Source organism: Ascidiella aspersa, chromosome 3, assembly GCF_963924565.1.
Source record: "Ascidiella aspersa chromosome 3, kaAscAspe10.2, whole genome shotgun sequence".
NCBI lineage: Eukaryota > Metazoa > Chordata > Ascidiacea > Phlebobranchia > Ascidiidae > Ascidiella > Ascidiella aspersa.
The window spans coordinates 24,513,489-24,541,293 of NC_139449.1; the positions used below are offsets into that span (position 1 = coordinate 24,513,489).

The 27,805-nt window shown below is 41.7% G+C and overlaps 1 protein-coding gene across 2 annotated transcripts; it reads right to left on the minus strand.

The window, feature by feature from the left end:
* On the minus strand, nt 1-27,804 carry LOC146161066 (spectrin beta chain, non-erythrocytic 1-like). Of its 2 annotated transcripts, XM_083384169.1 has the most exons (31): nt 27,604-27,804; nt 26,857-27,030; nt 26,269-26,396; nt 25,450-25,580; nt 25,025-25,154; nt 23,974-24,208; nt 23,145-23,342; nt 22,469-22,588; nt 21,648-21,845; nt 20,918-21,211; nt 19,930-20,064; nt 19,256-19,465; nt 18,528-18,693; nt 17,762-17,912; nt 17,067-17,175; nt 16,128-16,267; nt 15,296-15,434; nt 14,348-14,478; nt 13,336-13,540; nt 12,663-12,857; nt 11,299-11,478; nt 10,326-10,570; nt 9,365-9,588; nt 8,724-8,926; nt 7,710-7,910; nt 6,542-6,681; nt 3,400-3,795; nt 2,379-2,501; nt 1,966-2,059; nt 1,677-1,763; nt 1-1,262 (listed from the first exon to the last, which is right to left on the minus strand). In XM_083384169.1, exons 1-31 carry the CDS (start codon nt 27,787-27,789, stop codon nt 1,194-1,196), a joined length of 5,337 nt encoding a protein of 1,778 aa, XP_083240295.1. In that variant the 5' UTR covers nt 27,790-27,804; the 3' UTR covers nt 1-1,193. The 2 variants fall into 2 exon arrangements, with proteins under 2 accessions (XP_083240295.1, XP_083240296.1); XM_083384170.1 differs by lacking the exon at nt 3,400-3,795.
* Between the last annotated feature and the right edge of the window lies 1 nt (nt 27,805).

Consider the following 27,805-nt stretch of genomic DNA (forward strand, 5'->3'; position numbering starts at 1 on the left):
CGATTAGAGTTTAGCAAAAATTGAAGCACCTATATATTTCTTCAAAGACTGTACGAGAAAAAAATTTGTTGCGAAATGGCTTAAAAGAAACCGGCGTGTGTCTCTGATGAAGAGGCAGTTTTAAATCGACGTTATTACTCAAATATATGAACTACATGTAGGGCATACAGCTTCGATACAAAAACAGGGTTTTGAAGAAATACTTTACAAAAAAATATATATAGGCTTAAAGCGTTGACGAAATGAAAAGGGGGTACTAGGCGATACGGGGGGCGTTTTTGCCTCGTCGGTCACTTGTTTAGTTGGGTTAAAAGTGGGGCGACGACATTGGGTGAACTTTACCACGACGACGGACAACGAAAGCAAAGCGGCGCGGGGGAATTATGTCGATCGCAAAGCAACGCGCCAAACAAAAGCAACATCAGAAACATGACAGAAAAGTTGCAGTGGGTGGGGTTCTTAGCACCGAAATAAGTCTTTCTTAAAATGTAGGCCGGTTGGCTTTGCAAATTTCGTGGATTTAGCCATACGAGATTGTTGTTTTTGTACCATTTTTTAGTCACCAGGCGGCAAATTGCGCTCACGCTAAAGCCAAGCTTACGCAAATGAAACACACTCGCGCGCGCGCGAGCAAAAATGCGCACGGCACATAAAATTTAAGCTCTTCGGCTCATTTCGAGAAATCACGAGGAGAAAACTATATCACGCCACAAAGTACAGAAATAGGAGTAACATTCACATTTTAAATTATTCGCTGATGCAAAGTAGCAAAATTACGTTCTCTCTTCACAGCAACACGACGGGCCTGTCATGCGTTCAAAACTAGCGACAAAGTAATCTGGACTTGCGTGCTATATACAGGAAATCACCGTTGTTAAAACCGTCCAATGTCTCTTTTTTGTGGTGGTTGGATTAGTGACGAAGGGAGGCGCGTTACACAGTGCTCTATCGACATCGTGACGGCGCTAAAGACCTTGAAAAATGCTCTCCGTGAAGTCGAAAACAAACTGAAGCAGATTTCAGAAATGATTGAGTACTTTAAACACACAAAGCTGCGTTGCTGTTTTTTTTTTCTAAAAAGCGAAAAACTTTGTCTTCGTTCGGTCGGTGGCCACACAAGCGCCACTCGATGAAAACATCGCTAAAACTGTCCTTGTTTTGAATTTACATTCTCGTGCGGACGTGTTCCGTTGTTACTTCTTCTTGCCGGCTTTCAAAAAGCTGCGCCGCTTCTTGGACTTGGGGCTGGAGTCGTTCAAGATCTGCAATCAAACACACGATTAGCGTCTTGCGCGTAATGGCTGAACTTTAAGTGGGTTAACTTGTGGCGAAATGAAAAAAAATATTTATCAACTAAATCGGGAGGATTTGTGCAAATCTTCTCTGCGGTCAACAACGTTTGGAGTTGTTTAATGCGTAACACATGTCCAGTTAAATCACTGTTAAAAAACAAAAGATAAGCAAGTTAAAAATGTATGAAAAATTTCATAATCTGTTATAAGGCAAACCGCAGTGAGCAGATTTAAACTTTTGTATCTAGCGTTTGCTAAACCTAGTTAAGAAGCAAATATTACATGAAGCATCTCAAACACCAAGTTCCCAGACATTTAGGTCAAACTGCTTTTACTGCCAAATTGCTATAAGTTTACACTTCAGTAAAATGGTATATTTGTCACCTGCGACGTCCGCGAAGGAGTGTGAACTCCGCTGCTCACGGAAGCGTTCAGGTTTTGAAGCCGCTGCATCCAGGTATTCATTTCCTCCTGCGATTGGGATTAGAGACACACAAATTAGTTACAAAACAAATCCACAGAAGGCTTTATGCACGTTTCGCCCGACAAAGCAACAACTCGTCCAGTTTTCTGGAAATAACCACCACAGAAATCCTTTTCACCACAGAAATCCCACATCGAGATAAAACTGACAGGGCCAAAATATACCAAACACGATAAAGTGAAAACTCACGTCATCCTTGGCTTGTAGTAGGTATTCGGTTCCCGATTCAAGCTTGACGCGGAAGACGTGCTTGCGTTTCTTGTAGTCGATTGCCACCTCACACCTGAAAAAGGTAATAAAGTTAAGTTTAATTAAGGTGCAAAGTGAGGTCTGGTATTAGGTACGTCACTAGTCAAATAAAAATTAATGTTGGGCTGTTTACTTCAGATAAACAAGAAATGTGTATGAGCGTTTCACAATACATAAATGTAAGCGTTCAACGCTTCTTCTTTCTTTTGGACGTTTTTTTTATCTTCAACGCGTCACAGCGGACTTATAAAATAATAAAACTACAATAACGAAAAGGATGCTAGAGGCAAATAGAAGGTCGGGTCCGCACGCGTGAATTTTTAGCCGAACGGAGCATTTATGGTAAAACTTACGACAGATCGTCAACGCTGATTGGTGGTTCGCCGTGAAAGGACATACGGGAAGTAGCTGCCTTGGCGTCCTTGTAGAAGGCCAGCTGCTTCTCGTGCAAGACACAGAACACAGAGTTCCAAGACCTGGACAGTTATTTTAGTGTTAATTCGATACCTAACTTTATGGTACAAATGCTTTACTAAAATTAGGATATTAGCGATAATTACATGAACGACTTCCCTGTTTAGAAAGGAATCTAAAACTGCAAATTACTAATGTAGAAGCGCAGCACAGTTTAAAACAGTGGTTCTTAACCTATGGGTAATTACCCACATGTGTTTAAAGTTAGTGTTGAGACGAAAGAGCTATAATTTGTTGAATAACGCTGTTTTATATTTTTAGTATGGTAAAATAGAAAAATAGGTAAAATTTGATTTTGGGCAATGGCATTTTGATCTGGACAGAAACAGGTAGTAAGGGAAAAAAGATTAAGAACCCCTGGTCTAAAATGTAACCGAAGAGGTCAGGCGCTTGCTTTGCATGCATATTTCACCAAAACAGCATAATTACAAGAGCTTCAGTTTTCATAGCAGAGTTAAGTGATATATTACGGAAAGGAACAAATATTCTAAATCACAATTACTACGAAAACTTATTAGTCAATGTTAAAGGTAAAATAGCTCATCATAAAAACATATGTGATTAAGTGTCAGCCATAGTTAAAAAAGCGTTAGATGTAGTGGTTAGTGAGATCAAAATTAATTACGTAGCAACAATTAGAAACAGTCATAAGAACGCAACAGCGGTGAAATCATTCAACATGCAGCCGATTGTAAAATTACAAGCAAAGAAAGCAGAAAGACAGATCGGTTAATTGGTGCAAGACAACAGAAAAATACAAAGCTCGAATTAAGAGTGACAACAATTTGCTGAGATGAAATCAATTTCCAGAGAAGATCAATAGAAAAGGCGAACGAATTAGTACTGAAGCCTCAAACAGGGCGGCCAAACTACACAACCTTCTCCAGCCTTAAAAAAAACCTGTTAGGGGCCTTCTTGCTGGGGCTGGCCATGACAGACTTGCGGTGCAAGAAACCCTGCGCTGATTTTGGGCTCGAGGGGTCGGAAGGCCCGGGCGACTCGTCAGCGGCGCGCCGGGGTCTCATCACAACCTTGGGCGTGCTTGTGCCCGAATCGGCGCCTTTGGCGGGACTTGGCTGCGCAAAGTCCGGCTGATGCGGCGCCTTGATCGGGGTCTTATCCTGCTTGGCTTTTTTGTTTTTCTTCTTTTCGGGCGTCTTGGCTGGTTTGTCGTCGGCCCTTGACTTTCGCTTGGCCTTTTTGTCCTCCTTGTCCTTTTTGGCTGACTTGGCCGGGCGTGCTTGCTGTTGGGGCGGCGCCGACGAAGTGCTGCTGCTACTCACGCTTCCGCGCGGGCTACAACACGGGAGGATGTAAAATGAGGAGGACACAAAATGCTCACACAGCGAAAAGTCACGTGCTACATACTTGGTGAAAATCTTATACGAGGCTATATGGCGACAAGTTGAGATGAAAGCGCTTGTTGACAGTCTATATTGTTGAGACAACGCGAAACTTAAGAGCGCGATTTATGTAGTTAACTTAAATAGGAAATCTCGGGTACCCAACGCCTGATCTGCAGAAGTGATATTACTTATATCAGACAAAAAATAATTTTACGATTGGGGTGATACTAAAATTGGGGTGGAACACAAAAGTTATACAAACGCATTGAAAGGCAATAGCTATGAGTTGGGACAGGTAGACAGGTACTTGCATTGCAACAAAAATTTCACCTATATATGACAAAAATCAGTGATAACCGAACATTCAGCACACGTGTTTCTTTCCGACCAGTAAAGAAGCAACAAAGGCACATCGTGTTTTTTTTTTGATTGAAATTTTGCAATGTCGTCCTCTGCTCCAGCCGCAAAAAAGCAATCACAAAAGCGACAACGTTAACCGAGAGGACACCCAGCGGTCGTTTTACGGTCAGTCAGTCCACAGCGGCAAACAAGTTAGTCCATCGCCTCATGCTCGTAAGTTATCGGCCTGAGACCGTCAGTAGTAAGTCTGATTTTTGTTTGGATTAGCGGGTATGGTTGTATTGGTAGTAGTAGTAGTGGAGTTCTGAGATGGCCACAAAGCGCTTACACAATTCATGCTAGCCTCCTTTAACGACAACATTCCAACCTTTTGCTTCGCATTTTTAGCGTGCCTTCGTGCGGGACTGCCGGTCGATGGTAGCCACTGCTCCTGTAAGCCGGGGAAAGCGTGATGGGTGATGGGGGCCAGGGCCCCAACCCGAGGGGCGACTTGTTGGGGGTGATGGGCGAGGGGTGCCTAATCGGCGCCTCGCCGAAAGCGCTTTTCGGCAGCCCTAGAGTGTTGGGCCTCGCGAGCGGAATAAAGCGTTCCGTAGATCGAATTTCAGGGGCGCGTTCGCCGCCGAGCCGTGGCAAAAAGCGCGCGGTCAGGTTCTGCTCGCGACCGGAGCGCGACACGAGACGCGGCAGCAGCTTTCGCGTGTCGCGCTGCGCGACGCAACTCTCGCTGCCGTAGCGCTTGCTGTTGTCGGCGGAAACGCGCAGGTGCTCGTGCGAGGCGGACGGGATGGAGCGATTTCGCGTCCTTTGGTACATTGCCAGTCGCCTGGTGTGTGCTGGCGAACGCACAAGGGTGTCGATTGACTCGAGCGCCTCGTCTTTGCTTTTCTTGATTAACATTTTCCGATGTACTTCGCCGCTTCCGCGTCTTTCGTTCGTAATGCTAGATAACGGCGGGCGCTCCCGTCGTATCGTGCGTGTAATCGCCGATATCTCACTGCACGTGCTCTCAGCACTTCTCCTGCGACGTGGGCGCACACTTTGATGATGGACATGCACGGAATCATCGAGAACAGGGCAAGTTAAAATCTCCTTCGCCTTGTATGCGGCTTCAGGGTCTCGAAGCAACCACAGGTCGTTTGCCGAACGGATCAGAGAGGAAGCCTCTACTCTACTCGTGGGATGATCGTTTGCTGTGAGCCTGGTCTTGACGAAATCCAACTCCAGCAGCAATCGCTGGTCGGCGAACTCGCTAATGCTTTCAGCGCAAATATCATCCGCGTGTTTTGTTTTAAGCCGCGGCAGTGGGACCCGTGGTATCCTATTAGGGTCTCGGGCGTTAAGTCCAGTTTTCAAGCTTGATATTGACGTCATTCCGAGTCGGTTTGGCTGACGTATGTCGTCGGCGTGGACAAAGTCGCGCACTTCTTCCGGCGAACGTCCAGCCGACTTGGAGCGACGCCTGCGGGGTTTCGGACAATCCAAGTCTCGCCGTTTCGCTTTCGACAAACGGATGGGGGCAGCAGGTGTTGGTTTGATGCTTCCTTGTTGTGCTAGACGCTTACGCTCCGGTATGTTGTGCGTGCTAGAGCGATCCAGGTCGAAACACGTGCGTTGGTTAGATGCAGGGATGTCCGATAGTATTGGTGGGAAAAAAATTTAGGGTCCAGCTTAGGGGTTTAGGAAGGTAAATTTTTCAGAAAATAATACTTCGATTAAAAATCGAAGATAAAAATAAGCTTTCTGATTTCAAAGGAAATTGTGGTTTAAAAACCGAGAAAAAAACTTGTTTTTTGGAAAATCATTTTTGTTATCGTGCTAATGACGTGATAAGGTATCAGGTCGGACTGCTGTGCTACCCCAAAAATCGGGTTTGGGTATGAAATAAAACTTCAAAAATCGGACATCCCTAGTTAGATGACAGTGACGTAAATAAAAAAAATGACGACGAAGCGTGCTTTACTGCTTACACAATACTAACAAAACCATGCCCGAAAAAACAACAACGACGTATGCGATGGACTATTACACTACCAAGTAACACACAAACGCAGGCGAGGAAACATTTCTTCGTCCAAACAAAACTAAAAACACTACTGACAGTTTAAACAATGGGTAAGCCTGCAAGTTCGCAAAGTTACATGTTACAATTACATCTAAAGCTACCTGGTACCGTGCTATGTTTTCCAGCTCTTAAATCAACAAATGTTAGATTTAAGACAATGGCAACTAAGTACCTTTTTACATGGCGCAACTAAAAAAATTAACGCTCGCTTTGCCGAACTAAACGGCACCTGAAAAAAAAAACACGGTTAACACGATTTCCAGCAACGCACCTCTTGGACGCCTTGTTGCCCTCATTGTCCTTGACCTGCTTCATCTTGATCATTCCTTCCTGGCGCGGCTCGTTGTCGACGGAGGCTGTGCTATCGTCGTTTATGTGTGAGGCTTCTTCCTCGTCGACGCCGTTCACCATCTGGAAAGAACCGGCCGTTAAAGGAAGTATACGAGGTGTGCTATCTGCGCCGTTTTATAAAGGTTTTTCGGTTTGCGCTTTTAAAGTACTACGGCTTTGTGGTGGCATGGCGAAACGCTTTAATGGGCGATTTTGTGAGCCTGAAATTTGGTAGCGATCCTAACCGCACGGGCACGTTTAACAAGAAGAAATTCAAAAAAACGCATAGTAAACAGTACGGCAAAGCCGAACATTTTTTATGCGTTGAGTGAGGAGTACAATTTGCGGTCTTAGGATTTTAAGAATGTTCTAGTAGCGCGCCCTTCCATTGCGAAAGCATTTGTGTTTGAAGTCAAAACTTGATTTACGATATCAAAACGCATTGCGACCTGACACAGAAGACAATACAGCTGCTTATGTGAACGCTAACCAGCTTTGCAACTGCTACACTACGAAGGAAATGGCATTTAAAAAGCGTTTCTGATTGACTTTAGTTTACAAATTTGTTACCCAGCTAACCCGCTTGTCACACGACGTTTAAAAAGGTGGAAAACGTTTCTGTTGACGACGCTAAACGCTAAACCACATCAAAACTAATTAAAACCTAAAGGAACTCTTAAAAAACGAAATTATTTTCTCGCGTTCGTTTCAGGCCCGCAACACGATGACTCTGACGAGTAGTTTTATGCTTTCTTTAAATAACACACGTAAATCGCGCAGTTAATTTGTAAAGCTTTTTGTCGGCAAAACTACCGAGACTAACAGCTTTAATTATGTTTGATATGTTGTGGCCTACTTAAAATTGCTGCACTACCTGGCCATAGCAAATCCCATGTGAGCAAAATTAGCAATAACGGGCGTGTCTGGGATTATTTTCCAACCTGAGTGAACGAAGTTCGCCAAACGTGTTGCATGGTCCTTAGTTTTCCAGCACTTTAGTTAAGCTAAATATGGTCGACGAGAAATGCGTTTGGCACACGGAATAATCTGCATACAAATACTTGGCCCGTCGGTTTATAAGGTTGGACACCATAGTCTTATAGACTAACCTGCTCAGATTCGACGTTGACTTTAGGAATAACAGCTTCAGCATCCACCATGGCCTCAACCTCTTCACGTGCTCTCTTTCTTAACTCCGCCGCCTCCTCCTCCTCTTTCTCCCTCCTCTCCTGCTCCTCCTTCTCTCGCTTTTTTCGTTCCTCTTCCTCTTGCTCGGCGCGCTTCCGAGCTTCGTCTTCTCGGATCTCCATCTGGGAGTCGAGTTATGGGTTATAGTCCGATTTCAAAAAAATGGTGAAGGTTATTGAAGTATGAAAAAGTAGGAAAACAATTTTCGAAAGAAACAAAAATGGAAACAGCAAAAAGTTTGATATAGTAATATAATATTTTTTTCATAATATATAGATAGTGGTATACCGGATGCCTTCGGAGAGGCTTACGGAGATCAATCATCCTAATCTAATCAGGATTGTAGTGCAAGCAAGGCTATAGGATAGAAATACAATTAGCCTGCGGTGAGGTTCGAACTCACGACCTACCACCATAATGCGACCTTCGCACTTCCAACTGGGCTACACTGGCTCAGAGGAGCAAGTCGAGAATATACCACGATCCTGTTCGCAAATAAAACCTCAATGGAAGGATCACAGGCCGTATTAAGCAACTGAAACTTTCATATACACAATGTAATGTGATTCCAATGTGTATATGAACGTTTCAATTATAGATAAGGGTTAGCTTTTATGTTTGATAAATGCAACTAATCGTCGCAGTGTTTATACTGGAAACAGAGTTATATTTGCCACATGTAGTATTCTAAAGAAATTTAGAATCTTAAAAACATGAAGCAGATTTTAACGCATAATCATTAATCAGTAATTGCAAAAACACAGGTCATTTACGTTCCACAGATAACATGTACACTATGTACAGTGTACACCTAGAGCGCTACAGTATAACTTAAGTTAGTTATCACAACGCATCAAATCCCAGAACATATACGTCCACGCCCGGGCCCTTCTGTTTATCCGACACAGGCAATAGTTATTGCACTCTCTTCTTACCTCGGTGAGCTTTTCCAGCTCGGCGAAGCGGCTTTCCCACGGAATGGTTCCCTTCTCGAGGCTGTCCAGCTTACGCAGCAGCTGTTCGACCTCGACGGCAGTCTCGCACTCGTCGACGCTCATGTCACGCATGACTGCCTGCTGTTGCTGCAGCCACGCGTCGCAGGTGGCGGCGTCGTGCGCAAACTGGTAGACCTCCATTACTGCAAAAAGGAATGGAGGGATTATTTTAGGCGTTGTGGTCGGTTGTTTTTTGTTCGGATGGCGATACACATCAATGAACGAGCTTGCATTGTCACTTAAGAGGCGACCTTGCTCGATTTTTTTAGATAATGTTGCAACGGCTAGTTGGTAGATTGAGAAGGAAGCTAAAACAGGTTCAAGCCTCGTTTAAGTTTTGCAAAATAAGTGAGTACTACAATCGTAGATGCAATTAAAAACCGATGTGTTCCAAGAAAAACACCAACCCTAACAAAATCCAGTAAGGGTTCTCTCGGAAATGGATCCTTTGAAGAATTATCAAAACAAATATATCTATGGGATGATCAGGGTTTTACGACCATTATACCGGATCAAAACAACAGCCGTAACACCACTTATCCGCCAAAACGAGTCACTTTAAAACACAAATCACAACTTACATAGCGTCAGATAGTCCCACTTGTCCTGCCAGCGGTCGACCACGTGGTTGCGCTTCTCAGTGAGCGCGGCGAGTTTTTCCTTAATTTCCTCACTGGCGTAATGTCCGTCGGCCACCAGCTGGTTGCCTAGCGACGTGCACGCTTCGAAGCTGTCGTCACGCGCGTCGATCTCGGCCTTGGTGCCCTGGTGGACGCTCATGGCGGTCTCCACGCCCGACACGTCCCTGCGACGGACAAAGTTAAGTTTTTAAACTGTTTTTGAGGTTATTGGCAGCTCGTTAGAATTGGTAGTTCAGTTTAATCGGCAGCTGAAGAGTTTGATATTTACCAAAGCAAATTATACGCCACCAGTAACTACTAGTGTAGTAATGACCTGACTTAAATGCACTTGTTTTTTAAATGACTTGACTTGGCGCAAGTCTTTTGGGCAAAATGACTTTACTTAACTTAAGTATTCTGAGCTAACGACCTGACCTAAACTTGTCTTTTGGACGAAATGACTTGGACTGGGACTTGACTTGTTATTTATTTAAAAATACTTGACTTCCACTTAAATTGTTTTACGAAAGACTTCACAGGGACTTAAGTAATTTCAAAATGACTTGTTTACATTACTGGTAATTAAACATGTTAAAAATGTCGAGGATGCCAGACGCTTCAGTAACGTTCGGATTGGGAAATTGCCTAAACACCTATAGTTAACTAACGCCCAAAGCAATTATCCGCAAAACTACCCCGTTGGGTTTTGATTTCATACGGATTTACAAGATAATCGTGAGCGTTGAAGACATGTTAGTTACCAGACATAACAAGGTAACATTTTGTGTTTATTTAGCGTTTTCCTTATGCTTATGGCTATATTTGTAGCTTCACTTGGCAACAGCATTGGACGCATCACTTGTCTGTGAACTACAACCATACAACCACTATACGACCCGAAAGCCAACAGCGGACGACATACTTTGGTTTCTCCTGCAGGTCCATCTGTCGCACGGTGCCCTCCATCCAGGCCATGAGGTCGCGCACCAGATTGAAGAAGCGGAATTTGCTGAGCGCGTCTGAAAGCAGGGCGGCCCGCTTGCGGATAAGATCAAGCAGCTCACGCCACTCGTCAGCTACTGCCTTGTCCGTGTCGCGGATCTTGTTCAGGTCGTCGCCGGCGTACGAAGGCTCCAGCTCACGACCGGCGCCACGCACGATCTCCACCTAAGAAGCGTTGTACGGTTGGGTTAGGAATAGAACTTAATTGAAACTCAAGAGTCAAACTAAACACTATATCGATTTCTATCTATTAATGTTGCCTGGTGGAGCTAACTCTCCTATTCATTTGGCTGGTTTGTCTACTGAAGTAGTATAGATGGTTTGTCCTATCGATTGTTTTTGACTGTTTACCATGCCTTTTTAATCGTTATTTTTTTCCAGTGGTGCTGTTATGTACATTGTAAATCAAGGAATTTATAATGTGTCGCTAAGCAATTTTAAACCAAGGCTTTAAAAGCAGGTTGGCGTTGCAGAGAACTAAACATTATTTGAACCGATCCCAAAGAGTTGTAACTGTTCTTCAGCTCATATTTCGAATCAGTTATCAAATCCATAAAATAATTTTTGATTTGTTATAAAGAATAATGTGCACGGCATAGAAAAAAAAACAGAACCAAAAATACAAAAGTAGAAACTTTAAATTTAGAAGAAGCACATTAACTGATGATGTTACAAAATACATATCGAAATGTATTTTTGAAAATGATGTCGGTTTACTCGGCCATTTTAGATTTCAGATTCATTATTATGAAGCTACATTACAGGCCGTGATAATTTAACTAGAAGGAAAACATTTACCCAATATACTACAAACTTGATCCGTACAGGTAAATAAAAACCAAAATATGAATAAAAGACACCATTTTTATAAAGCACTTGGTAAAGATGTTCACCTGAGCCCCGATGGCCTTGACGTCCTGCGCGAAGATGTCGTGCTTCCTCTTGAAGTCCTCCACGGCGCTGTAATCCCTGCCAAGCTCCTCTGGGATCTGGTTTCTCTTCTCCTGGATGCGCGCCCGCACCTCCGCCGCGTCGTAGTGGAACTTGTGCAGTTCGTAGGAGGCGGCAAGCATCTGTAAACAGGGACGTTTTTCATTGTGCTGCTGGTTTGAATTATCTAAAACAGTGTTTTTCAACCTGTGGGTCGCGACACAAATTTGGGTTGCCGCTTGATTTGGCTGGGCCGCCGAGTGCAGTAGTTTGTATGGTAAGGTTTATTGAGATTGGTTGTGAGTGTTAAGCTATCTGAATTGTGTATTAATTGTTTAAGTATTCTCTGTTTTTCGTTTCTCTCATGCGATTTATGTGTTGGGCTCATGTAACTTTAATCTTAGTTTGTCCTTCCATTTATATTTGTCATTCAAGCAGTAAGGAGCTCCAGCCTTTGTATTATAGCTTGTTGGTGTTTAAGTTGCAGTTGCTTACTATGCTAATATGTTTATTATTATCATTATTATATTTACTTGTTTTATATAACATTGTTGTTTTATTCATTCGAATTAAGGTACACATGTTACTGTGGTATAAGTTTATGTAAATTGTAACAGATAAAGACTTCTGTTGTTTCTGATTAAACTGGATTAACAGTGAGAATTTTTTTTTCTAAAACTAGAGAAAATTGCTATAGCAATACGAAGATACAGATGATATTAAATAAATTTGAACTGAATAATGCTAATTCTCAATCTTTAATTATTAAAGTTCAGTGTAGAAGATTGGGTTATCACAGCTTGGCTGTTATACTTACGCTTGGTATTTTGGTCACCGCGAAAAAAGTTTGAGAAACTCTGATCTAAATCTAAAAGAATAAACTGCCTTTGCGATTGTTTTTTGCTGCCATTTCAACTTAATAAATGTTCCAAGAAAAAACATTGCAATTAATTTTTCCAATTACAACTTTTACTTATCGTAATAGTGTGGTGTAAAAAAGTAATCTTGTTACTTGTTAGGTGAGGACTTCCATAGGCAAGTTAGTAAAATAGGTTATTCGAAAAGGTGTTTACAAGAGAAGCCGTTCACTTAAAATAAGGTGTGAATAGAACGCAAAAACGTTGAATTACGGAGTATCGCGTATTTTGTCCTAATACATATTTTACTTAAATGCAACGCCCAGTTAATTTTGTGTACTAAACTACAATACTATTATCCGCTCGGCGGCATTTCCTAACCAATAATAAACCAAATCAACAACCCGAGCAGAATTCCAAACTAAGCATTCAATCAGGTTAATCTGCGAATCCATCTAACGTCGACCAACCTGTTCTCTCGTGTCCATGATCTCGAGCAGGTCGGCCCACGCCTCGTTCACGTTGTCCTTCCACGCGGCGATTTCCGGCGCGTCCGAGTGTCCGGCGTTGATCAGCTGATCGGACATCCGGTTCGCGTCGGCAACCCGCTCCTCGCCAGTCTTGGTCGTGTCCGAGCGGAACTCGACGAACTGCTCCTGGAGCATCTGCGGGAGCGCGGAGTGGGAGCATTAGGAGGTTACGGTTTTAAGCGCAAACCAAGAGCAAGTATATTTTTCAAGTGAAAAAGCGCGTTTGGGCGCACGTTTAAAGTTTTTTTTTTCTTTTCTTTAAAGTTATAAAAATTGTTTGAAATGTGAAACCATGACGTTAAATTAAGCCAATCCTTACATCAACGACTGGTAGAAAGCAGTCATTTTTAACGCATTGCAAGAGTGAGGCGTTTTTTACAAACGACACTTGTTCATTACAAAAGTACTCGCCCTCAAACACATATCATCAATTTAAATCACGTGTGACGCACTACTCACAATCTTTCTTTATTTGCCTATTAATCAAGCTATTTTAGACGCCAAGCTCGTCTGTTTAAGATAGCGGAATCAGACGTAGATTCGCTTCACCGAAAATGATCATTAAGCCGAAATTAAAGTTTATACACTAAAATCCCTCTTCGGATCAACTTACGGTGACGTGCTCAAAATCCTGTCCGAGCTCCTGCGAAGCGGCGACGGCCTCGCGTTGAGCGATCCACTGTTCGAGGTCGTCGATCTCGCGCGACAGTCGGAAGAGTTCGCAGCGCTCGCGCAGCTTCATCCTGCGTTCCTCGGCCAAGTCCTTGAGCGCGGCGTAGGTTCGGTCGACCTGCTGCTGTCGGGACGCCACTTGCTCGCTGCCGGGAAAGAAGTAGGTTTAAGATATTGGAGCGGGTCGGGAGAATAGCGCCCATACTGGTAAGGCATGTTGAAGTGTGTGATCAAGACAAGGTTGCCGCACAATATAATTAAAAAGATGAAAAGAAATTTAAAGAAAAACCTAAAATTGGATTTTTTTTTCGAAAATAAAACAGTGTAAGTGCCGTGGTCAACTCACTTAAAAATGCTTTTGTACATTGTTAAGGACGCTTTCTAAATACATAACTTCAGCTGGACATTAAATAAATAAAAATACTTTTGGAAAAGCGTTTTTATAAAAACGGGACTTCTCAATAATATATCATTTCAGAGACAATTAAAGGCTTTTAAAAATGCGAAGAAATAGTGGTAACCCTGTAATAGGTCTACGTATTGTCGGTTCCCAAAGTTTAAAATTATAGGCAACGGCCAAGTGAGTTGCCCCTAAATCCCAGTGATTAACAGTACGATTTCTATTCACACTTTTTTATGGAAGACTTGTAGGTTTTTTAGAGAATATACAAGTTTGTTAAACATGATAGTTTCTATCCCGTCGCAAGTCTAGGTGTTCGACTGACAGCAAGAACACACCTTTAAAGTGGTAAAGAGCCCGGCATTAACTTAATGTAATGTTATAAACGTTTTATAAAAAATGTTCGAAGAACCAGAAAAATTAGTTTTTCCTGCTCGGCTAGCACTTATTCAAGTAAATCAAAACGTTTGGTTTCAAACTGTTTACAGGAATATTTTTGCTAAATAACAGCAATGTATTTTATCGGATTATTCGCTGCAGGTTCGAAGCGCACCTCTCGGGGTGATCTTCGGCCACCAGGGCGCGGCATGTCTCCGACAGCTGCTGGATTTCCTCGGCAAAGTCGTCGATGCTCTGCTCCTGGGCTTGGTGCTTCTTTAACATCTTGTTGGCGCCTTGGGCGTCCTGCGAAAAGAGACGCGTGGTTGTCAAAAGAATACTCTAGCAAAGCTAGCAATTCAGGTCAGAATGTCCTGAGTATTCTGCTGGTACTGATTAGGAATTAAGGTCGACATTTATCTTACAAGGGTCAAAAAGCTTTCTCAGACTGACCTGAATTGCTAGCTTTGCTAGAGTATTATGCTGTTACTGGTCGGGAATTAAGGCCGACATTTATCTTAAGGGTTAATTTAGGGTTAATGCAAGGGTTAACGAGATTTCCATTGTCACGTATTAAGTGCTACGTTGGTTAACAAAAGGTTACGTGTTTTTTTATTTTTAGCCTGTGTTGTGAAATTCTGAGCAGGTGCTGCGTGTTGGTCTTGATTGATACTATATTTTTAAATAAATACCACGGTTTACGAAATATAAAAGCTAAAAGATGGCCTCAAAAGATTCACGAACCGCGGAAAGTCCAAAGGATAGCTTAATACAACAGTGAGCGGTCTTACAATACTGGGTTAAAAATATGACAAATTTGGTGAGTGAGAAACAGTGCCATACCTCGGAGCATAATGGGTATAGTCGTAGTAAGGCATAGTAAGCCAATAGAGAAGTAGAACATAGCCAATATCTCTTTATTATTTTCAACATGTTGGGAGGTATTCGCTACGTTAAAAATGTTACCTATTACTAAGTGCCGCATTTTTTATAAGTTGAAGTTTGTTGTGAACAACAAAGACGTCCAAATTCGCTATTTTTCCTTCGGTGCTTTTTAAGCTCCAAAATTATTTTTAAGAGCGCCATGCAACAGGTTCAAATCACCACAGGCTTTTGCCGTTACCTTTGCTTTCTCGTCGGACATCATGTAGAGTTCCTGCTCGCCCATCCAAGACACCGCCTCGTTGGCGTCGAAGAAGTACTGCTGGGCGCGTTCGGCTTCGGCCAGTCGATCCTTGCGTGTAGCGGCCTCTTCCTGAAGCCTGTGAGAAGTGAACGTTGAAACGTTACTCTACAGACAACTGGGTAGCAATTGCCTATACCAGTGGTTCTCGACCGGGGTGCCGCGGCGCCCTAGTGTGCCATTACTAATGCTCAATAAAGGGTGCCAAAAGTTAATTGAGAATCTTCAAGAATCTGAATTTTTGCTTCATTGGTAAGCTTCTTAAAACAATTACTTGTGTACGATTAGTACCATTATATTAAATGACATTTTCCTACATGTTATAAGTTGACTGTATTGTTCAAGTTTCACTTATAGTTACATTGCAGTAAAATACCTAACGAAATTTCTAGTCGGGGTGCCGCAAATCTATTTATTTATAAGGAGTGCTGCCGTAAGCCATAAATTTGACTGGCCTATACAGTTATGCATTCTAAATTCCCTTGCCCAATTAATGACGGGCGCTTTAGCCGTTTTAAAAGTAGGACGTTTTTTAAAGTAGGAAGTGATCCATTGGATTTAGAATCAGTGACTTAGGTCGAACCGCATTGAGCAGTGGATTACAGCGTTTGTCCTGGCTAGTAAGAGGCTGTATGTAAGTGATGTTTTTTGTACTATTAAATTCTTAATGTAGCATTGTCGATCCAAACATCTCGTTTTTTGCCACAAAAAGCGCTTTCCAACCGAATCAATGATATCAAAAGACAATTCACATATGCCAACGTTCACTTACTGATTCCACTTCTCCTGAAGCTCGTGGCATCGGTCGTTGATCTTGTCCTCGTAAGGACTGTCCTCGGTCGCCATTGCCATCCCACGCGCGCAAACCGTGCCAATGGTGGGCTCGTGTGCGCTCAACTCACTTTGCAAGGCCTGTGTAAAAAAAGTTAAATTATATTATTTTCTACCAAGTAACATTGGCTGGATTTCGGATCGATATGTTAGCACAGTGCTTCTTTAACTTTTTTAGTTTTGTTCACCCCCAGCATCTATCTCCAAATTTCAACCTTGTCTCATGATATGACAAACCTATCTCGTCTATATATAACAGCACAAAATGTGACTTAGACTTTTTCGCAAGCTATCATCCATTTCTGACGGTTCACCCTTAATCACCCATTTTGGTTGGTTCATCCCTGCAAAAAATGTATTCACCCTGGGGTGAACTATTCACCTGATTAAGAAACACTGTGCTAGTGTATGACGAAAAAGCGTAGAAAGTAGTTTTCTTGTTTATGTTGGTAGAAGTAGTTTTCTTGTTAATTTTTCAAAACAGTGCAGCTAAAATCCGTATGGTAGGCCGGAGTTTTTTTTTACAAATTTTACAGTTAGGTTTTGGCATTTTGCCTGGTTTCGGTGTTATTGCAAAAGCGTGACTCTTTAGAGACTAGTACCTGATTCCCCTCCCCCTAATGCATTTTGTACAAGCATCAGGGTAAAGAAAATTAAACGGGGTTAAGTTAGCAGTTGTTTCGAATATTTTAATTAAACCAAAATATGTCATATACCTCAATTGCGACGCTCAATATTATGGCGTCGTACAAAGCAAAGCGACTAAAGCCCGAATAACGAACTGGCACAGAAGGGTCAAAAAGTTTCGAACGCCTTGTTTTGACACATTAAACACTGTGAACAACTACATGCTTTTTAAGTCCATCTTTCCACTACTTACGTTGTGCTTTTTCTGCAGCGCTTGAACGCCCTGAAGGCTGTTCCCGTGTTCGACTGAAGAGGCTTGAGGAAGCTTCTCGACGATCCAAAGCTTTTCATCTTCGACGTCCCTGAAGAGGAAACCACAACATTGCAACGCGACCACAAGCAAGAAAGAAAAGTTCTATAGACTAGCTAATAATTATAAAATAATTAATGCCGGCGTTTTGATATTTCTTGTTAATTTTCTTCCTCTTAATATGCTTTCTTTTATTAAACACTGCTCCTGGTGGCGCGCTTTGCCTAGCGAGCAAAAACGTCTCTTGCTCGTCCTTCATTTCAAGCGTGACTTTGTTGTTGTTAACAACCACTTGGTGTGTAAGGGGTTTTACATTTAAGTTTTGATGATTATCAGAACTGTTAACCTTTAATTATTGTTATTACTTGGAATTAAGGAACTAAGTTGTAGTAACTATCATGGAGTTTATCAACATCTAACTAACTGATGAAACTTTACTCGTTAACGTATTTTTTGTACATTTGGTAAAAAAAAAGGTCGAGTAGATCGACATTATCTATGCTTAAATTACTTGACATAAGTTGATACAAGCTCGTTAACGTCTTAATCAAGATGATGTCGATCTACTCGACCTTTTTCACTTTGTAATTCAATAATTATCAATCTCCATTGTAAACAGTATTCCTATAATCTTTTACCTGAAAAACTGATGCAGACGCTTGCTGGCGTCCAGCTTTTCCTTCCTCTTGGCCAGTAGATCGTCCAGGTGGTCGATCTTCTGCTTGATGTCTGTTCGCTTACCGTCGATGTCGTCCACATCGCTGTCGCCTTCCGACTGGAGGGTATTACCTGTCGTGGAACGCGCAGCAACATTTAAGAATTGTAGTTTTTTTGCAGCAATGTTTGCGTGGCAGAGTGCATGGTTTCAGTGATTATACAATACCCATGTTTTGAATGAGTACTTTGATTAGACATCCTTAAACTGGGTGTTTAAGGTTGTTAGTTATATTAAAAATATTATTAAAAGCGTATAAAGAAATAACCTCTAGCAGCTTTTTAATGTTTTTTTATGTAGATCACATATATTTATGTAGTTTACATATATTAAGTATTTAAACAGGTTGATTCAACGCAAAGAAGAAATCCTAATTATGTCATGACAGATAAAAATCCACAGTGAAGACAAAAGCACATCTTAAAAGTACAAATGTTTTACTGTTTCAATTGTAGGTAAATAAAGCGTATAAACCTCTAGCAGCTTGTGATTTCAATGTTATGTTTTTGTAGTTGACACCTATTTAGCGTAGTTATTTAAACACCTATATAGCATATTAACCAGGTTTAATCAGGAAAAAGAATAAATCTTAATTATGTCATGACAGATAAAATGGCAAAGAGCAGACGTAAGTAGATCCTAAAAGTTTGTACAAATGTTTTACTGTTTCAATCGTAGTCAAGAGCTACCTTGATTCTCGAGTTCGGCAACTTCCTGCTTGCGAACGTCGATCTCATCCTTGTGCGCGGAGTGGTTCTTGAGTAGCACGTTAACACTGGCGAGGTCTTTGCCCACGTCGTCGCTGCTCAGCTGCTGCTCCATCTGGCCCACGAACTTGTCAAGGTTGTCGCAAGTCTGAAGTGAACAGAAGGGTTGTTTAACGCCGGAGGCGCTATGACGTTGGGGCTTCTCGCCAGAGAACAAAGTTAAAAATTAAGACCCACGATATGAAAACTAAGACGAGCGATCGCGTGTTGGGAACCAACATTTAGATCGAAGATCCAACGATTCAGATATGTGCGATGTTTATGCGCGAATTAAATAAAGCAAAGGTATATTTGTAACGAATTCCAGACAAGATTTTGGATATCATCGAAACCGGGTAGCTTTGGCACTTTTTTTTGTAGGAACAGCCGTCCTCTCCAAATGCCCAAAGGGTTTTACTGTATTTTTTTTATATTTTTATTAACCACTCGTTTGGGTAAACAGTTAAATATACTTTTTACGAGACGATTTATCCTCAAAACGGTATTTATCGGGTATTACAACTTTGCAATGCATCCCATACAGCAAAGCCAAATGTGCACACAAAACAATCTTTTTGTGCTTTTCTTACAAGGCGGCTATACTTATCCAAACAAGCTATCGCCCTTATCTAGAGCCGATGCCTACACCCAAAACACTTAGCTTGTCCCACCTGGGTAAATAGTTCCGCCTTGTGGGCCTCGAAGAGCGTCTTTTCCTTCTGCTTGGTGCAGCTCTCCAGCTCCGACCAGTAGCGCCTCAGCTCCTCCAGCTTTTCTTCGATGTCGTCCTTGCGTTCGGGCTTGGCGCTCGCCAGTGCGTTTCCGTCGTCCTCGAGTCGTACCAGGCGGTCCTTGTTCGAGTCGAGCTCGGCCGTAAAAGCCTGCGCGAAGAAAGGGTTCGAATCAGGGCTGGAATTCCATTAAGGCAGGGTACATTTTCGTGGGCGATTCTTCCTGCCTACTTGATCGCGTCTGTGTACCATGATAGAGTAGGTTTTTTGTTAATTTTTCAACACAGCGCTGCTAAAATACCCGTACGGTGGGCTGGCATTTTTCTAACAATTTTAAATTTAAGAATTGGCATTTTTGTGAGTAAGGTGTGACTGCAAAAGCGTCGATCTCTAGTGACTTAAATTTCTAGAGTACCTGATTTCCCTTCTCTTAATGGCAAACATAAAATATCTATGCAAAAAAATAGACCAGTCCAAACAATGGGCGTAAGTTGTTCGTTTAATGTAAAATTCCGAGTGCTAAGCATACACTGTGAAGCCCTGCATCAATATAATATTACGTTCAGGCGGTTAAAAAAGTTTGCTTAAAATACAAACAGACAGGGCTAAGTGACCTGGTGTTTCTGCCACTTTGTGTGTAGGTTCCTGGCGTCGTTGTAGGTGGCGTCCTGAGCGGTGAGCATCTTCTCGTTTATCCACTCCTTTAGCTCGGCGCAGTCGGCGAAGAAGCGCTGCATCGCCAGGGTTTCCTGCGAAGTTAAAAATCAAAGGATTGAAAAAACAGGGTCGAAGAAAAAGAATACTCTTTTGCTGCCAGGCATTGTTTCCATTGTAAAATTGTTCTTCCGGCAATTTTTTTTAAAAGTCACAACGTTATAATTACCTATTCGAGCACCTTCTTCAGGGCAATATAGTTGGAAATATAGGCATATGCTTTTCGCCTATAATTGCAATTATATTGCCCTGAAGAAGATTGCCCGAATAGGTAATCGAAACGTTGGCACTTTAATAAAATTTTGTTGGTCAGAGCAACAGTTCCTAGATATTCCAAATCAAATTTGTTTTAAATTGTAAAAAATTCTAAAAAAATGAAGAATTTGAACACATGATGCAATAAAGTTTTTTTTTTTGCGGATATAAACATAAACGCAATCGTAGGCTTGTGAAAGGTCCCCGGTTTATATCCGTGCGGAAACAATTTCTTGTTCTATAAAGTGACTTCCTGGTGGCTTGATAATATTTTCTACCCAATTGTTCCTTTTCGCCATATGACTGATTTATTATCCATTTTTAAATGACAAATTGTTTTATTAACGTTTCAGCGTTTTGCAGATATGTCAAACCGCGAATGTTTATTCAAGAACTTAGCTGTTTCAAATAAGTAAAAACTGCTGAAACAATGAACATAGTGTAATGGAAAAAAGCTTATTCTCACCCTGAGAAGACCCTGAAAAAAAAAAAAAATTTAAGAATGCTGTGATAAAGTCATTTTACAGATATAAATATAACAGCAAAGTAGGCTTCTACTCCTCAAGAACTTAGCTGTTTCAAATAAGTAAAAACTACCTAAACATAGTGGAATAGAAAACAGCTTAATCTCACCCTGAGAAGACCGGACACCTCCTGCGCATCCTCCTTGTTGTGTGTCCTCCTCTCGGCGATCTTGTCCGCGCGATCCCGGACCTTCTCGGCTGCGTGATGATGCAGATCGGGATCACACAGGTGCTCCGCCTCCTTGAGAACTGTCTCGATCCTCTCGTCGGCTCCGGCCATGGTTGCCACGAACGACTCGTGCTTCTTAAGGACCTCGGCGGCGTTGTCGGGCGACGTGGAGGCGGCGGCGCTCCTCCGCGATCCCTCCAGGGCGTACTCCTGGTTGCTGAGGAGCTGTTCCGCCTGGAGGAAGATGGGGGTGTTTTGAATTGATGGGAGAATGTGAATATCGGGCAATAACTGTTTATAGTTTGTGCTATACGAGTTTACGCATAAATATAAAAAGGTTTATAACGTAAACCTGTATAACCTTTGTTGCGCAGTCGATAAGGTGAGATTTCTAGGGAACGTGACCACACTTACCTGAATGTGTATAAAGATATGTAACAATGTTATATTCATGGTTCTTTGACAGCTGACCAAGCTCAATCGGACATTTAACGAAAATTGAGCGGCGTACCAACTTTTTTCACAAGTAGCATTTCTTTCCGACGAGGAACCATTGGTAGGCACAATGACCGCCAGACTGGCAAGCTGTTGTCCCACATTCGCCGATGAATGCAACGTGCTTAAATTCTTTGCACAGAATATGAACACAAAAATCAAAGGAAGCCCTTACCTGTTTGCAGTCGCGCAGGAAGGTCTGATACTCGAGCGCCTCCTTGAGAAAGGCGTTACGGTTTTCCCACATCTTATTCAAGTCGTCCCAGCCCTGGTCGAGGGCCTGTAAACGCTGGCCAAGGAACATGTACTGGGGGTCGTCCTCGCGGCCTGCGGTCACCTGGGCGCCAGTTTCCTTCATCAGTTCGTAGTCGTCCTTTGCGTATAATTTTTTGTTGATCAATGTTAAGGGTTTGGGAGCATAATGGTTGGAGGTTGTAGTAAGACGTAATAAGAATATCAAAGCCAATACAGAAGTAGCTAGCATTTTGAACGTTTCGAATAAATCTTTATTCATTTTCAACATCTTGCTTACCAACTTTTTTTACCAGTAAATCACAAAGCGGTTAAGGGTATTTTTTTTAATGTTTAAGGGTATTTCGTTCAGCGATCGATATGAGGGAAATGGTAGATAAACAGGTTGCACACCGTCGCAAGAAGGGAGGTTGAGAGATTTCTTATCTAGATAAATACTGGGTGATATTTTGGTGAGATTAATGACAATTGGCAAATTGTAGATGTCGTACAGGGGACTGCAGTGTAACCTTTATTAAGCAAATGAAACAGTTTGTTAACATTTTTTTGACATGATAAAACATAATGGTTGAATATATTTCTAATATGTCTAATTCAGCCATTGTAGGACCAAACATAGGCTAATAAGATGCATACTGGTTAAATAATTTTACACAAAATTATGACTAATTTTAGGCCATCAAACACAAGCTATAGAAAACATGTCCAGTCGCAGACAAACTTTGTCAAATAAACACCGCGCACCTGATAATTGTCGATTTCCAGTTTGATGGCTTGATGTTGTTGAAGCAGTTTCTCAGCTTCGGGAAGAGATTCGGGCATGTCTTCGGAAGCGATGGTCGTCTGTGTGGTGGACAGCCAAGCCTAGTACACAACGCAATTATACCACTGATTTCTTTTCATATAGTCGACACATTGCACCGTTAAACGCTTATTTATAAATAAATTTTAATTGAGACAAAAGGTAAAAGTTTGAAGAAGTTTACCAGAAATGACGCATTATCCAGAAGGCAGAAATATACATCTGGAAATTCTACCGTTTTATGAAAACGCCAGGACATTTCTTTTTAGTTTACAATGGCACCAAAAAACTGTTAACATTGTCACAACTATTAAAAAAAACTACGCTTTTACATACTAAAAATGCGATTTACAGCTTCATTGTGTTTTTTTTTCAATATTTTCTCTTTAACGTTTTAAATCTATCCAATTCCAAGACAGTAAGACAGTTCGCACTATCAAACTATTTTAAACCTATATAGTAGGTTACTTTATAAGAAGCTAAAAAAATAAGCTCTTAGATTTTACTAATGCAATTTGCAGCCCTTCTTTATGTTTTTTTAAATTATTTCTCTTGAATGTTTTTCACTCGATCGCATTCCGACCAATTTATTTCAGAATAGCAATGACCAACTCCTACCTGGAAGCGATCGAGATCCCTGAGGAACTTCTGTAGGTTGCCAGCCTCCCCGAGCGAGTCCTCCCGCTGTCGGAGCATGTCGCGGAGCTCGGTCCAGACGCGCTCCATCTGCTCGAACTTCTTCTTGATGTCGTCAGCCTCATCAGGATGCTCCTGTGAGAGTCGGTCCGCCTCGTCACGGAGGTCGTCGAGTTTTGCCTGCGGATGCATATCACGGGAATAAACAGGGGTCGTTTCATTGAGGATTTGGCGATAGCAGGCCGGATATTAATATTAGCTTAAACGACTCGATTATTTATATTCAACTACTGTTTGCATCCAACAAACATTTCTGTTATTACTACTTTGAACTGAGTTTTAGGAAATATGGGTGTGAAAACCTAACCCAGTGGGCCATAGTTTGGCGACCTCTGTTAGGAAATATCACGAAAAAAACTTTCGAGTTTTTAAAAAGAAACAGACGATATGTGACAAAAAAAATTTCGTACATTATTGCCCTCACGTCCAAGCAAAATATACAAGTTTGCTTACCAACGTTTTTTATCAGTAAAAGACAAATTTGCAGCTGTTAACGGCAATAACCATTATTAAACTTCATTGCAGCTTCTATTTTTAGAAGTAAAACATAAATTCAGCCTTTTAATAATGCAGCAAAAATACTAGTTGCTCAAACATTACTTTGCATTTTGTTTGAAATCTCTGTGATAATGAAGCTGTAATAAAGTTTTATTCCCTTTCAAATCAATCCAAACGTTTTTTACACACCAGCAACTTCTTCGTCAAGCACTTACTAAAAACACTTAAACGACCAACAACGTTAGAAACATACCTGGATAGCGGCCAAGTCGCGTTCCATGCTCGAGAGTTTGCGCTGCAGAGCCAAAACACCAGCAAGGTCACGGTCGTTGATCGGCTCATCCGGACCACCAGCGCCCGCCAGCACACGGGCCTTCTCTCGGATCCAACCCTCGGTTTCGTCGCACTCGAGCTTGAAGCCCTGTAGGCCCTTGGCGTGCTGAAGCACCTCGCGTCGCTCCTCCAGCAAAGCTCTCAGCTCGGACCATCTGTTCGAGGGCAAGGTCGTTTCGTGTGGGTTCAGCTTTATAAGTCTACTGCTACGGCCTGGCGTTTTGCTACTAGTACTCAGTGTGGATGTGCCGTTGGTCGCCGTGAAAATATGTGTTAGGTTAATGAGCAAGGACATTACCAAGGGTTTTATTAGGTTCGAAATAAAAAAAAAAGTGGTACACCATATACAATTATACATACGGTAATTTTTCGTCAGCTGGTCTACTGAAATCGCTTGAATTTTAATATGATCTGTTAAGTCATTTTAAATGTCTAAGTGTTCTATGTTTTCCTATCTCTCATGTGGTCTAATTCATATTTGGGCTCGTGAGATTTAAATCATGGTTTATCCTTCACTCTGTGTTTGTTCTTTAAGCAGTAAAGAGCTCTAACCTTTGTACTATAGCGTGTTGGTCTTTCAGCTGCAGTTGCTTATAGTGCCAATATGTTTATTACTATTATTCTTATATATACTTGTTTTATATAACATTGTTGTTTTATTCTAAGTTGCAGATGTTATTGTGGTATAAGGTAATGTAATTACAACAGACAATGACTTCTGTTTGTTTTAAACCGGATCAATCTGGTGGTATGGAGTCATAATTTGCTCGAGTAAAAATTGATAAACAACCATCATATGCGAACATGTAACTTAAAATTCATACTAATGACAATGGGCGAGTTAAGATATTGCAATCTGACATCAGGCTTCAGATGCGACTTAGTAACTTTTTAACATCTTAACACACAATATAGACCTTTAGCCAACCGTGGCATGCCTAAATCTTGAAAATAATTAAACTTATCCTTACCTAGTGTTGAGATGGTTCTGCCTGGCAGACACGTCGTCGGCGTTGGGGTGTTCACAGTGGACAAGCTGTCGCGCCAATTGGTTGACGACGGCTACCTCGGGAGCGTGCTTGTTGATCTCCTTCTCATAACCTGCAAAATATTTGTTATTTCTTAGGAACACTAAACAGTTAAACACGGATCTGTTCATAATCTTCAGTACAAAAAGAGTGGCCCAACAGCACTGACAATGGCATAAGCTTTTGCCGGAACGTATGCAAATAAAATAATGAATCTTTTATCATTATTTAGGCCACTCTTTTTCTACTGAAGATTTTAATTCCTTTAATGTAATTTCATTAAAAAAAATCACGGTTTTAAAAGAGCGATGTCATTTTCAAAATGGGAATACCACAATTCAGCGATATATTGTTTGAGTATGACGAACCTTGGAACCTGTGCTGAACGAGCTCCATGTCCTCGATATTGTCAGGGATTATCATCGTGCGTAGAACCTGCTCCTTCTCATCGATCCATGCCAGGACGGTGTCCGCCTCGCTCGAGAACTTGTACAGCGACCTTTGGGCACAAACAGTTTTTGCAACGATTAAAATAATGCGAGAATAGCTGTTATCACGACCACATCAAAAGAGATGGTCGAGATTCTAAAATAATTTGCAGGAAACAAGTGGATGGCGTTTATGCGCTCCGATCCAGTCACATACACCGTTTATCTGTCTTGTGAAATACGTCTTCATAAATGCAAGAAAAAAACTAGAAAACTTGGTGCTATTTCGCGGTCTGTTAAACTTCCCACTTAAAATTGTCGCAATTGTACATACATAACACATGTTAAATGTCGCATATATAATCCCATTTTGTTTCGTAATTAGAACATTTAATTATAACTATAGAGATCGACCGACATCACTTTTTTGGACTGATACCCGAATATTACTTCTTTGCTAACCGATGCCCGATATCGATACCGATGTTTAAATTTTAATCTACTTGTAATTCAGTCAACTTAAACTAATCGAATAGAAATCAAAAAAACATTTCAGTTTCTTTACTATCCTATACGTATAAAAATTATTTTGCATATTAGATAGACAAAAATAATGTTTGCCAAAAAAAACTTGCCCCACAAAAATGTGCCACTTATTTGATTCTAATACCGGCCTACATTATCGGTAAACCGATATATGAGTCTATTTCTATTTATGAATAAAAAAAGCGCAATACACTTGTTCCAACCGCGAGTTACCTGGCGTCAATGAGCTTCTCCCGCCGCTGTTTGGCGAACTCGAGCAGCTCCTTGTATCTGCTGTCGATGCTTCGCAGTCGCTCCTGTACCTCGGCCGACTCACGGTCTTCTTCTGGTAAAGCTTCAGCCTAGCAAAAACAGCTTGACATTTAAAAGCCGCAAGTGTTTTTTGAGTTGCTTAGAAGGCCCTGGCATCAGTTTTTATTAATCCAGTATTGGACTGCGGTACAATTAAACTTAGCACAACCGCATGAAAACGTAGACTTTATTAGCCAAATTATGAATGAGTATCAAGCATAAATTCAGTTTTCGTTTCGGGGAGACTGGCTGATGATAATATAAAATAAAATAAATTTATTACTTTTAAAACGACTGAAATGACCACGCAGCTTATCGCAATACACTAAGAAGGTTTCACACTTAAGGTTTTGCATATACACAAGGTAACCAAAAAGACAAAAAACGCAAAAAAATCCATCTGGGAGTGCTTGCCAATTTAGGCAGCTTGACGTGTGCAAACAGGGTCATTTGATCGCACTCCTTTAAACTCCCCAAAATATGTTAATGATCACAGCCGACCTAAATCACCTGCTCGTGTAGCGCCTTGATGCTCTGCTCGTATTCCTTGAGCTCTTCACGCACAAGATCGTGTTTCTTGAGGAGCGATTGGACGGAGTTCTCATCGCGGCCACAATCCTCGTTGGACACAATTCGAAGCATGTCCACAAGCCATGTGTCCACGTCGTCTGCGTCGGCGTAAAACTGAATAAAAGAGGGTTTGTTTGGTTAAAATTTGTCTGTGCTGGTTACAGGTGCTTTTTCTTGTTCTTGTAGCCGCATTATTGGTAGGATAGGTGAAAATCCATATCAAAAATCTGTACAATTTGAGGCAATATTCATTCAACCGGAACACAGTGAACTTGGGTTTGCAGTAAAAATCCACATGAGTACCAATTGATTTGTATTGTTTAATGAAACACCCATGTTAACAACTGTGATCTGGTCCTTCTGAAGCAGCTTTTCGACCAACGATTAGGTCGAGAAACAACCATACGCCAATGCATGCTTCATTTATGCTGCAAAGTGGCAAGCATTGCCGTATGGTTGTTTCTCGACTCGCTCCTCTCTGAGCCTGTGTTGCTAAGTTGGTAGAGCCACGGTCCCGGTATGACCGTAGGTCGTGAGTTCGAATCTCACCGCACGCTTTATTTGTTTTTCAAGCCTGTCGTACTTGCAACAATGGTGTACAGATTCGGTGAGTCTGCGATGGCTTTCGGTGTATTGATTTGTACTGTTAATCTTTTCAGCGTGCTCGAAGATAAAAGGGCGGCTTACTTGATAGAGGTCCTTGGCATGGTCAAGTCTCTTCCTGCGGTCGGATGTTGCGTTCTCCAGGTTCTCCCACTCGGCGTAAACCTCACGGATGCGCGCGCTTACGTCATCGGCTGCGAAGTGCTCCTGGGCGATCAGTTCCTCCCCAGTGGCGACCGTGTTGGCTAGAAGCTCCTTGCGAGCGGCCATCTCGTCTTCCAACGCC